Source organism: Corythoichthys intestinalis, chromosome 2 (genome assembly GCF_030265065.1).
Source record: "Corythoichthys intestinalis isolate RoL2023-P3 chromosome 2, ASM3026506v1, whole genome shotgun sequence".
Lineage (NCBI taxonomy): Eukaryota > Metazoa > Chordata > Actinopteri > Syngnathiformes > Syngnathidae > Corythoichthys > Corythoichthys intestinalis.
Genome location: NC_080396.1, coordinates 23513203 through 23526599, shown reverse-complemented (window position 1 = coordinate 23526599; position 13397 = coordinate 23513203). Strand labels below are relative to the sequence as shown.

Genomic DNA, 13397 nt, shown 5'->3' with positions numbered 1-13397 from the left:
TTTTTTAAATTCTGTTCATTTTCATCCAGGTCACGGGTAATCTGGAGCCTATCACATCTAACTTGTAGTGCAGTGCACTCTGGACTGTGTGTTACTCAATCACAGGGCTACACAGATGGATTCATTCATATATACAGTAAATAACCTTTATTAGTACTACAAATGGCAAATTTTCCTTACACTCAATGAGAATCTCCAGATCTGTTCCAATTGTTTTTCCTGGAGAATTGAATTTCCAATGAAACACTTTGAAAATAATAGGTAATAGAAGTCTGCGTAGTATGCTACATTTTTTATTTTATTTATAACTGATGAAAACAGATGTTCATTTTTCCCAATTACCTTAGCTCCTTTCTTCTTGGTTGTTTTTGCGGTACTTCATTAAAAATCATGTGTCGTATTGATGCTTGTTAGTATAACACTTTAAAGTAAATAAATAATTGAAAAAAGAGAGTGAATTAAGCATAGTTATCATAAATATAAAGCCAGATGTTTGATTTGATGTACGCCAACGGGAACAGACGTCATTACTTTTTGCCCATTTTCAGGACAAGAACATTTGCTCTTTTATCAGACTGCATACATTAATGACGACGCCTTCCAGGCATTAGGGTCTTTTGTTGTTGTTGTTGTTTTTAATTAATCATGATTGTATTTTTTTCTGTTTTATATATATATATATATATATATATATATATATATATATATGTATATATGGCGGAAGACAATTAGGTGACTTGAAGTTCCGCTCTGAGACCCCCAATTTCGCCAATTTCAAAATTGTCCTATATGCATGCGACATACATCAGTGGAAAGCTTAAAATCTGTATTTTCTGGGGGAAGAAAATTTTTGAACAGGAGGGCATTTTTTGACCTCTTAAAAGTAGGTCAAATCAGGTGAGTGAAAATTTGACATTTTTGAGACCTTTGAAATTTTCTTTAAGTTTCTCATTAAAAAAAAAAAAGGTTTTGGACACCCATCCTGGTACATAATAAATAACGAACACTTCGAGATGATCCCCCTTTGTCGACTCAAGTCTGATAACCAAAATGCATGCACTAAGACGTGGGTGGATGTACAAAAATAAAAGTAAATAAAGTAAATTAAATAAAAAAAGTAAAAGTAAATGACACAAATTGCCATTGTTTTTTCCCCATTTGGTTTTCAATGGAAAATCTAAACGTCAATGACAAAAATTGTCTTTGTTTTTTCCGTTTGAGATTTTCAATGACAAAAGGTAAAAGTCAATGACAAAATATACTTTATATTTTCATTTATTTATTTCTCTTTATATTTATTTAGTCAACTATTTTTTTTTTTTAATTTGGCACTCAACGTATATGTGTTTGTGTGCAAGCACGATGCGAGTACAGAAGCAGTGAAACAGCAGCTGGCGCCTCTTCCACTGGCAACAATCCAAAAATGATGCAGCATACATAAGAATAATTAAGAATGCAACATGTAATGAAAAAAAAAACAACATCCAGCCTTACACATAGCCACGTTTATATGGCTTTTTACAAACCAACACCATTTGTAAATCTAAAAAAAAAAAATTTCTTTAAATCAAGTATTCTAGTGGAGTACAACGCTTCCTCAAGAAAAGTTTACTGTCGCAAGATGGCTGCCAGTTAGTCATACCGCCGATATCTATGAGATACACTGGCCACATTGCTGGCCGAGGCTTGACAGCAGGGGTCGCCCTTTTGCAGCTTTACCGGCCACATTCCCTACGGCACACGATGCGGGCCAAACTTTTTTTTGCCAGGCAAATGTCCATTTTTCTGTGTTTGTTTCCCCTTTATTATTGAAAATAAAATAACGGGCTACAATATACGAAAAAGCCCCTGTTCCTTTTTCAAATTGTAATGCTAAAATAAAATCAAGGAGCGACGTGAATGAACGGAAGGGATGTCCTGAAGCGTATTCGCCACTTCTGACTTTGGACCATCCGGTAAGTGAGTGAATCCATAAAGTGTCGTTGTATTAATTTAGTGTTAACGTAGACGCCAATCCACGTAGTTATACGACGTGACGACTGACGCCACCGACTCGCTCGTAAGGAAACTCCGCTAGCGCTAGCTCGCGCCACTTTAAGCTCTCGGGCTGCCTTAGCTGTTGTGCTATCGGGAAAGCTAGCGGCTAAACTAACTATTCAGTACAGAACGACAGCACTTAACAAGTTTATTGGTTTTTAGGTTAACACAGAAAGTTAAGTTAGAAGTCAAACATCCACACAGTGCACGCTTATTTGTTTAAAAGCAATTGCACGACGCAAAGTGCTTTAGATAATGAAACAAAGATTGAATTAAAATATAAAAATAATGATGAAACACAACGTTAAAACAGGTGATGGGAAAGTGAAACGCACTTTAAACTTAAAACATTTTAAAATTATAAAATGTATTTAAATGGTGAAACCATCCAAAACATTTATGGAAAATTAGTACTGCAATATACGTTTTTCCTACCAAATTTAATGTACTCTAAACCTCTCTCAACTTTGCCTTTCCTTTTTATGCTTAGAACCACACAAGCAAACGATTTGGACCATCAAGTGGGGGATTATGGCGCTCACGAGGACTCTGCCAGCAACGCCAGCTGCCTCTTTAAAACCGTAACTGGCTTAAAAACAGGACCGAGAGACTTGTCAGTGATCGGGACTTTGTTGGACTGAACGTGGGAAGAGAACTTGCTGGAAGTTAACGTGTGCTCATCAGTTCTTCTCCAATGGCGGAGGAGGAGGAAGAGGTGATGCCCACGGAGTATTTGTTGGAGCGGGTGATGCTCAAGGACCTGAGCAAGAGACTACAGGTTGGTCAGGAGATGGTTGATCTTATAATGCAAGAGGACAAATGTCCAGACCTGGAGCAAGACCAGGGGACGCTGGACAGAATGGTGGAAGCGCTGGCCAGCTCTTGGGTCAACTCAAATCACTTCAAGGTCAGTTTTTCCACATTTCAGTGTAAATAAATAAACATTTCCTTGTATTACACTTTGTTAATCTCTCACGGAACACCGGTTGGGAATTACTTAGCAATAATATTCATGAGAGGAACAAGTCACACGATGAAAATTTGGGCTAATGATGCTGATAAATTAAGCTCACAGCCACCAGAGCCATGTCCCCTTTCCAGCTCTATGCACAAAATTAGGAACACTGAGCATGTGCTTGTCTAGTTCTGTGCAAAATTGCCCGTGGTTATCAAAATACCAGGAGCGATTGAACTAAGCACCCCTGACTATGACTTTCCTTTTCCTTCCTGTCCAAAGGATTAACTAAAAAAATTACTAGCTTTTTTTCCTGCATGCAACAGCATTAACACACAAGAGAGTACAACAGAATGCTGATTAAAAACCTAAATAAAATGCATGATAAACTGTGACCTCCAAGTAAGACGATTGGGATGTGATATTTTTCAATTTGTGAAAAAGATTTGTTTCACATTTGAGGGGCATGGAAACACAACACTATACAATAATTTGCGTTGTTCAGATCTGGTTTTGAAGACTCACAAGTTGCCTACCCCTCGAGACCTGGAAGTATCACACGGTATTTTACATCATGGATGGATGTAGTTACTAGTGATTCCCTCTGGGCGGCGGTATTCGGCTCAGATGTTTTGTAAATTTCAATCTTTTCAACGCTATTGCGTTTTCATAGGTTCCAAAAATTGCACCAGGACCCAAATTCGAAATTCGGGAGGTGCGAATGTGTTGATATGGTGTCAGCAGGGAAATTCTCACTATTCGTTCATTGAATTTCCCAGTCACCCCATGACGAGGACGGTTGCGCGCGTGTGGCATTGCAGCAGACTCATGCAATGTGGGCAGAGTGCTCACTTACGGTTTCGTTGTATGACTCTCATTTATATTTGACTAGACATGTTTTCTCCATACACAGAGATATACCATCTAGTTTTGTTGTCCCAAAACACAATATATCTTTTAACCCCGTTGCGATATAACTCTAGGTTTCATCATATTACCCACAATCCTTTGCAGGTTTTAATCTGCTTTCCTTTGGTGCCTTTTAGTGGTAGTACATTCAGCTACATTTATGGATTTGGTTTACTATCAACGTGTAAATAGCATGTTATAGGTTTTATCTAGACTCTAATCTATTATTCATTAATTCTTTCATTCAATCAATAGAATACGATGCCAAATAACGCAAATAGCTGAAATCACTACATAAACCAATCTACAATAGTGAAGTTCCCTGTGTTAACGATGAAAGTATCTCTGTCTACCTCTCTGTATAATGAAAAATAAACCTGAACTGGACAAATATGCAAAATGGGCCTCAATAAATCCATAAACATCATGATTCATGCAAGCAGTTTGTCTGCTATTTAAAAACGACTTTTTTTTTTTTTTTTTTTATAATAATGTAACTATATGTTGTTTTTGTTTTGCTTGTAGTAAGATACTATATATACACCATCAATAAAAATGATGATCATAACACTGGTCAACAAAAAAAGTTTGTTGCATTGATGTAAATTGTAAACATATGTTATTAATTAATTTTGGGGTGCTGGATCCTAATCTTTGTTTTTGTCTGTAAGATGTATTTATTTTCTCTTTCAAATCATGATTGAAATGTTTTGTGCCATGAATTATTAAAATTATTGCAAAAAAATATATATAGCCCAAAAGCAACAATATGTAGAATATTGATATATGTAAAATAATATCTGTTAAGCCATGATTTAGATAACCACAAACACCAGAGACCAATAATTGGGAAAATGTGCTCCGATATCAACTGTGACAAGCTAATGTTGACAACAATTCAGAAAAATGTTCATAACTGCAAATGACTGAAAACCTAAACTGATATTGGGTGAAAATATAGAAAGAATAATAATCTTAATTCTGTAATAATAATAATAATTATGTAAGAATATCAGAAATGCCAATATCATAAAAACTAAAGCATTCAGGGGGAAAAATTACAGCAGATTTGAAATTAGTGACCAAAAATAGCATTGATTCAGTTACAAACTTATGCAACAGAAAAAACAAATCTTGGCCAATACAATAATAATTAGGCCAGTGGTTTTTAACCTGGGTTCAATCACACTCCAGAGGTTCGGTGAGTAAGTCGAAGGGGTTCGGTGAAGGTAAAGAAACGCAGAGCCCTATTTTAGTACGCTGATTAAATCTAGGCAAAGTAGCTTTTTAGACCAGGTTTTGGACTGGTTTGCTCCCAATTTACAGGCTTAATCCATTTCTTTTAACTGCTAGTCCTCGGTCTGATGGGAGGAGGAACTGGTTTGTTCAGTGGAAGGTTGACTCGCACTTGTTAGAGGGAATTAGAGAGTAGAATTTTGAACGGGAATTTGCTCAATTATTAGCTTGCTAGCTTAGATATATCGGTTTTGAATTTGAAAAGAAAAATGCTTTATCATCTAATTCCGAAGGGTTCGGTGAATCCACATGTGAAACTTGTGAGGTTTGGTACCTTTAGCAAGGTTAAGAACCACTGAACTAGCCTAATAATGAAAATGAATCACCCATTCACCTTCAAATCAACATGATGGCATAGTGGTTGGTGGGATAGTGGTTAGTGAGATCAATAGTTGTGAATTTCAGTTTAGATGTTTTCTCTTTGTTTACATTGGTTTTCTCTGGGTACACTACACTGGCTTCCTCCCACATCCACCAAATAATTGTGTTAGGTTAATTGAGAAACTCGAAATTGTTTGTATGCATAAATGTGTGTCTAAAAACTTGTTTTTCTACATATGCTCTGTGATTTACTGTGATTTAGGCAACGGGCCAAGGGTGTAAGGTACCTACAAACCAAGAAGCAATGGATGGATAATCATCATCATGATAGCACGGACATTACATGTATAAAGAATAAGAACATCTGTGGTTCAAAATATCATGACAATATGCATTTTTGTGCTAATTTGTTTATTTTAGGTGGTGTTGTTGGGAATGGAACTTCTGTCTGCACTCGTTAGCAGACTGCAAGAAAAATTCAGGACGCAGGTTGCAACAGGTGAGCTCTTTGACATTCAAATTTTCAGTTCAACTCCATGTGAGAACATTTTTCTGTGTTCAGTTCTTCCTAGCTTAATCGATCGTCTGGGAGATGCCAAGGACCAGGTACGGGACCAGGATCAGGCGCTTCTTCTAAAGATCATGGACCTGGCTGCCAACCCACAGGTGAAGAATATATCTGCATGCATATACTGTAATAATATGAGACTGTGATTTTATTGCGACATTAATATTTTTTCTTAATGCTTTATCAGTATGTATGGGAGCGCATGACTGGAGGATTTAAACATAAGAACAACCGTACCAGAGAAGGACTCTGCCTTTGTCTCATCTCCACCTTAAATGTGTAAGCTCAGACTGTACTATGCCACTTGAAAGATTTTTAGAAAAATCTTAAGCATTTTTTGTCACAAATATAAATTGCATGGAATTGCTTTCAGGTTTGGATCGCAGAGCCTGACTCTCAGCAAAATAGTTCCTCACATTTGTAACCTTCTGGGAGACCCCACAAGTCAGGTACAGAATGTTTTCCCCTTAAGTATAACACATTTACCAATAATGATTTTTAAAAGCATGTAATGAAATGTTAGGTGCGTGATGGAGCCATGAGCTGCTTAGTGGAGATCTACCGCCATGTGGGTGAGCGTGTGAGAATTGACCTTGGAAAGAAGGGCCTACCTCAGTCACGGTGGGTTTAATCACACCAAATGCCAACGAGTCTCACAGTGGTCCATTAACATACTACTATGAATAATTTTCCCCCAGGTTGAATGTCATCTTTAGTAAATTTGATGAAGTCCAAAGGTCGGGGAACATGGTCCTATCACCTGTGTCAGGTAGGATTAAACCAGGTCCTATACATGCTGGGTTTAATGCAGCATTTTTCAACAATCGTATGACAAATTGAAGACTGAAAACGTTGATAGCAGGGATTGAGAACCTTCTTGACCCAAACACAACAAATTTTAAAATGTGATTCAACGAGAGCTATACATTGTGTGTGTGGGGAGGGGTGTGCGTGTGTGTGTCTATGTATGTGTGTATAGATAATATATACTGTAGATATATGTATATATACATATATGTGTGTGTGTGTATATACACTGCAAAAAAAAATGAAAGGACCACTAACGTAACATGTTGCAGATCTGAATGAATTAAATATTTTCAATAAATATTTTGTTCTTCCCATAGTTGAATGCGCTGACAACAAAGTCACACAAAAATTATCAATGAAAATCAAATTTATCAACCCCTGGAGGTCTGGATACTCCAAATAAAGTGGAAAAACACACTACAAGTTGATCCAGCTTTTGTGTAATGTCCTTTAAACAAGTCAAAATGAGGCTCAGTAGTGTGGCCCCCGCGTGCCTGTATGACCTCCCTACAATGCCTGTGCATGCTCCTGATGAGGCAGCGGATGTTTTCCTGAGATATGTCGTCCCATATCTGGACCAGGGCATCACTGAGCTCCTGGACAGTCTGAGGAGCAAACTGGTGGCGCCTGATGGACCTAAACATAATGACCCACAGGTGCTTTATTGGGTTTAGGTCAGGTGAATGTGGGGGCTAGTCAGCACAATCAAGTACAGAAAGAATAATGTATTTAATAAAAATATTTTATTCATTCAGATCGACAATGTTGTACTTTAGTGTTCCTTTTTTTTTTTTTTTTTTTTTTAGCAGTGTGTATATATAGAGTGTCATACATACATATATATCATACTGTATATTCGATGTTCTGTTGCCAGCTTGTCCGAGTCTGTTTTGTGAGCACTGTTTTTTTTGCGATTGCATTTGAACGCATCACACGGGAGGGACAGTGATGTCGTGCTCGGCTTTTACGAGCAGTCGCAGAGTTGTAATTGAAATAAATCTTGAGAAAACAACAATGAAAGCCTAACATGGTTATCTGTAATGTTACGATCATTGCTTAGTGGCGCACTCACCATTCAGAAAATAGAAACATGGTGTGGTGTTGCTTATTTTCCTGGAAGTGCAAACGTGGCTGAGACAGGTGCAGCCTCTCAGAGCAGCCGTTTCGTGAGTGAACGGGGACAATTTGACAGGCGAAAAAGTCATGAAAGTGAAACCGATTGTACGCCTGTGTGTCTCTGGGTACCACTCAGTTCACTTTCGTGGTTTAATTTTCACATATGCATTTTTATATACTCCAATTCGCTCAGCATCAAGTTGGGAGAGGCCAGCCCCATTGCTGGCTGGGTGGAAACTCGAGCGTTCTGTAACTCCCATCTCCGTGCAATCCATGGCAGGAGAACCACCAATGGGCACCCACTTTTTGCAAAGTACGTTTGAAGTGTCCAAGATCTATGTGTGAATGCACCATCATCTCATAACAGCTCATTCATGTCAAGCGAGCCCGCCGCTCCCACATTTACGATTACGGGATGGCGGAGAGCCAGAATAAATATTTCCAATTCCAAAATGTAATAATATTTCAAATGCCGCAGGGTTGTACTTTTAGTAACTCAAATTTTCACAGTTCCCTCTAAAACCCCCAGACCCACAAAAAGAAAAGCTATCTTGTCAAACCCACAAAAAACTCCTTTTGCTCCCGTTAAAATTCAGCTAGGAGCAAAAAAAATCTCTTTTATTGTTGGGAATTATGAAGAGAACAAGTGTTCTTCATATATGAGTGAAATTAAATTTCTCTTAAAACGTGAAGCATAAAGTTGGCATGTTTTGATAATAGTAGTTGACATGATGGTAAATGTGAAGAAGCAGAGAGGAACTGAAAGATAACATTCAGAGAAGTGAAAAGAATATGTAGTTTTCTAGAAACGATTTCAGTATAAGCAGCCTCAGGCAGTACTAAGATGAATAATCGTAGTCGATGGTGAATGGTTGGTGTGTGAATGTAACTGTTACAGTATTGTGACAGCGCCCCTTGCTGGCTATGTCTCTGAAATTTAGGGCAAGAGTATTATCTTCTTTCAGCAGAGCGCGTCTTCGTCCCACTTCTGGGATTATATTTTCTTTGTCACCACAATAGCATTCATGTATCATGATAGCTGCTTTATGCTTCGCTCTACTGACACACTCTCTCTCCCCATCCTCCTCCTCCTTCGCTGAGACACATACAATGGCTGTCCCTCTGTCTTGGCTCCACCCACTAATGATTCTAGCATTCGTGCTCCTCCCATTATCTCCACCCACACGTCCCGTTTTCTCCATCCTGATGCTGTCAGCGTGTGTGTTTGCTGAAGTCAGCAGGAGGACAGTGTGTCGTCTGTATGTGTTTGTCAAGAACAATAGGAATATTTGACTTAAATATGGGAGGGGGAGGCTAGCATGTTTGCTCCGCTGCCTCCCTCTGATTCCCTCCCAGATATGATAGAATTGCAGACAACGACCGGACCACCTGATTGTCAGCATGCTGAGGAAACTAGTCTGCCGGCGGATCTGTTCCTGTGAGCTTTTTCCTCTTGATTCATGAAGGGCGCTAACAGGGAGACATTGTCAATAATGGAGGTTGAAGGATAAACATAGATGACATGATATAGCATCACAGTCTGCTTTTAATAGACTGTGGTTGATTTTTCTTTAACGTAATTTATTGTGTGATTTTATACATCAGGGGAGTGTCCTTCCTATCCCTGTGATCTCATTGTCACGTGTTGTTCTCGGTTGATCACAATAGTTTTGTGAACTCTGAGTAATCTGTTGACATTGGTAGTAGAGCATCATGTCACAGATCAAATGTTGGCAGTTAAAAGCAACAAAACAGCACGTCTTTGCTAGGATTTGTGAGCTATTCAGACCTCTAAATTGGTTAATATCATCAACAGTGACATTAGCTTGTTGTGTTTAGGCTGCAGGAATGTGCATGTTGTTTTGAAATGCAGATATTTCAGTGGGCCTGCCCACACTACATTTTTGAGAGGCACAGTTCTAGCTCCCATTTGTTTTCTGTTGGTTTTTCCATGTAACATTTTAATTCTCTCTTCTGCCCCAGATAAAAACTCTGAGGATGGTGATTCAATGGATGGTGGATGCTCATCAGCCTCATCCAAAGCTGAATTGTTGCCTGGTAAAAAGACTGTTGGTTGTCCATTCCGACGCACTGTCTCCAACAACAAGTCATCAGTCGGCACAGGGAGAGATGGGTCCACTGCTGGCGCGGTGGACGAGGGCGACTTCATACAGGCCTTTGAGGATGTTCCCTCTATGCAGGTTCATTCATTTGGCTCAAGACTCGCTGTGTTTATTTGTCACATAAGCATCAGACAACATCCCCCCCCTTCCTATATCAGATCTACTCCAACAGAGAGGTAGAGGAGGCCATGGCCAAGATTCGAGATGTGCTCTCGGATGACAAGCGCGACTGGGAGCTCAGAGTTGCAGCGGTAAGATATCGGCTCAGAAATTGGTATTACTGATCATCCTTTGGCTGATTCAGTTATATGTCCCTGCTTGTCGTGTTCTTCCAGCTGAAGAAGGTGCGCTCGCTGGTATTGGCTGGAGCAATAGAGTTTGATGTCTTCCAGCAGCAACTGCGGCTCCTAGAGTCGGCCTTCAGATTGTCTGCCAAAGACCTGCGTTCTCAGGTGGTTCGGGAAGCCTGTATCACCCTCGGGTAAAACCATCTAAAACTTATGGTATTCTGTTGGTCACTTGATAAAAATGTGTCCATTTCTCATGTTCAATTCAGTCAAGTCAAATTTGTTGTTCTGGAAATGAGTGTTTCCTTGGGATTTTATATCTGCAGGCACTTGTCCTCAGTGCTCGGCAATCAATTTGATCATGGTGCGGAGGCCATAATGCCGACCCTTCTGAACCTAGTCCCCAATAGTGCCAAAATCATGGCCACCTCTGGTGTGGCTGCTATCCGCCTCATACTCACAGTATGTCTCTACTTCTTCCAATCAAGTTGTTTTGTCAGAATGAGTATGGCATTGCACTAAAGGCCGATCTGTTTTGCAGCACACACACTACCCTCGTCTAATCCCAATCATCACCAGCCACTGCATCTCTAAATCTGTGGCTGTCAGAAGGTAAGCAGTCGAAATGATTTGAAAAACTCATTTTATTCAAGTGATTTAGGTTGACTGTCCATTTTAGATTTTTTTTCAGATGATAGAATAACAGCTATCATATATGTTATAAAAGATGGCTACGCAACATTAAACAATTTTACTTGCGCTTAATAGCATAGGTACATTGATCGTTTTGGCAAATCGGGGCAGCTTTAATGAATTTGAGGGGATTGGTGATTGGTCGATCAATAAAATAGAACGGATCAAGCCCAGTGATCGTATCTAGAGTCAGTTAGCCACAATAACCCATTAGCATTTGGTCACGGACATTAGTGGTCATTAATGTGACCATTTAAGTGGGTATTTTCAGACTTCCAGGACCCCAAAATTTTGGGATACAGGAAATTTAAATTTTGTTATTTGGACAAAAGTTTTCAACTTTTTTTGTTACACACCTTCTGCATGTGCATTTAAAAACAACTTTGTTTCACAGGTAATGAAGCAAGTTTGACTGGAATATTAACGGTGCATTCTTTTGTTTTTGGAAAAAAATTCAAGGAAGTCCAAAATTGAAATCAGTTGGTCAGGCTTTTCGAAAATCAATGCTCTGTACACCCCCTAATTTATAACTTGACTTTCTCACTATTAACTAAAATTAATCACATCGTCAGAAAACACCAGCGATAATAAATTCAAAAGACGTATGTACACAGTAGCAATAGTCCTACCCAATTCTGTGCCGACTCCCCTTTCCCTGTCCTATAGACCTTACTCACCAACGTCACAGAATGATGTGTCGCTGTATCCGGCCGCCATATTGTCCGTCTTTGTTTATCCGTATTCTCAATGGTTTCAATTTGTCGTGCAATTTATAGTGCAATTCATGGAAGCCCCGGTGCTTTCAGACGCTGTAAACTCATTGGATGCGTTGCATAAAAGGCGTTACGTGGAAAAGCTTCAGTCTATCCATTCGCCAGATCCATATTTGATGCCTAAATCGATATTTTTCGACCTGCTGTCTTCGCCTTCTCTGCCTGACATCTGCTAACCTGATATCTACAACTATCTTGTCCACACAAAATCAGCCTATTCTCACGAAAGTTTGAAAAACTTTAAGAGCCGCACTCTAAGCAACATTGCCCCGTGTGACCCTTCCAATTTTCTAAAATGGCGACAATCAATAAAAAAAAAAAGGTTGACTGCGATGGCCGACGCTTCAAGGATAGGTGGATATTGGACTATTTCTTCAATAAAACACGCAACAACTGTGTCTGCCTCATTTGCAAAGAGACAGTCGCTGTTTTCAAAGAGTTCGATGTGACACGATAATATTACCGAACAAGACACGCTGACATGTACGACAACATTACAGGGAAGATACGCAGCGAGAAATTATAGCAACTTGAAGCTAGTTTAATTTCACAGCAGCAGTATTTCGCAAGAGCCCGAGTGTCGAAAGAGAACGCCACAAAGACGAGACTGTTGAAATTATGAATTGAAAAAACATAATAAAGCAAATGTGACACACAGAAGGGCTTGCTAAAATTTGTTTAAATATATTGTTCTATTTAAATCAGCCAAGGTAGCCCCCCGCATTTTTACCACACCAAATCTGGCCCCCTTTGCAAAAGGTTTGGACACACCTGTTTAACTGATGATCCGTAGACAAGGCCAGCTTCTTTCACTTGGTACCAGCTAAATATTATTCAAAATGTAATGATGTTGAAAGAGATAAGCATCTTGAATTTGAAACTGTATGTTGTCGGCGATTAGCCTCGCAATGATCTTAATTGTGGTTGTCAGCCCAAAACCCTCTAAATATATATTAAATGCATCTTACCAGATATAAAATGACTACTACATAATGTGTGGTAATCGTTTGGAGCCCAGTTTTCTCGTCGAATTGCAGCAGTCCATCTCGCTCTCCTCTCCGGGTCTCTCGGAATACGGTAGAACTTCAAGTCTCTCCGTCTACCTTTGTTATTGCAACCAACCGCCACACACTCCTTCACCATTTTGATTATTAATGTTAACGAGCAGAAAAACACGCCATAATAGGAGGAATTTATGTAGCGGTAATGCGTCAACACGACGAGTAGACAGACAATATGGTGCGGAGGCGTGGTTGTGACGTCATGTGAGTAGGGTCTATTGATTATTAGGCATTTTCTGTCCTTACATGGTTTCCTCTCGGTAAATTAAGTTGCAATGAGCTTGTAATACTACATATAGCTAGGTAGCATACAGTATGTAGTATTATACACAGTAGTAGTATACACAAGTAGCACCCTCCAAGTGAGCCTTAACTCTAAAAAGACTTTTTTCGTTGGTGAATCTAATGCTAATGGGCAATTGAAAAACAAAACAAAACTGCTATTTAA

The 13397-nt window shown here is 39.2% G+C and overlaps 1 protein-coding gene and 1 non-coding gene across 2 annotated transcripts in view; one reads left to right on the top strand and one right to left on the bottom strand.

Annotated features, from left to right (window-relative positions):
* Window positions 1-1708: 1708 nt before the first annotated feature.
* LOC130931273 (CLIP-associating protein 1-B-like) overlaps window positions 1709-13397 on the top strand; it is a 38138-nt gene continuing 26449 nt past the window's right edge. The window contains exons 1-13 of the mRNA XM_057859926.1: window positions 1709-1955; window positions 2528-2944; window positions 5939-6017; window positions 6081-6184; window positions 6274-6365; window positions 6460-6535; window positions 6610-6707; window positions 6785-6855; window positions 9996-10213; window positions 10294-10386; window positions 10471-10616; window positions 10749-10884; window positions 10964-11034. Coding sequence (XP_057715909.1) covers window positions 2732-2944; window positions 5939-6017; window positions 6081-6184; window positions 6274-6365; window positions 6460-6535; window positions 6610-6707; window positions 6785-6855; window positions 9996-10213; window positions 10294-10386; window positions 10471-10616; window positions 10749-10884; window positions 10964-11034 — 1397 coding nt within the window. The 5' untranslated portion in view covers window positions 1709-1955; window positions 2528-2731. The remainder of the gene's footprint in view (window positions 1956-2527; window positions 2945-5938; window positions 6018-6080; window positions 6185-6273; window positions 6366-6459; window positions 6536-6609; window positions 6708-6784; window positions 6856-9995; window positions 10214-10293; window positions 10387-10470; window positions 10617-10748; window positions 10885-10963; window positions 11035-13397) is intronic.
* On the bottom strand, window positions 3665-3792 carry LOC130912581 (U4atac minor spliceosomal RNA). Its single transcript, XR_009062634.1, has one exon. It is a non-coding gene; the product is annotated as a U4atac minor spliceosomal RNA (small nuclear RNA).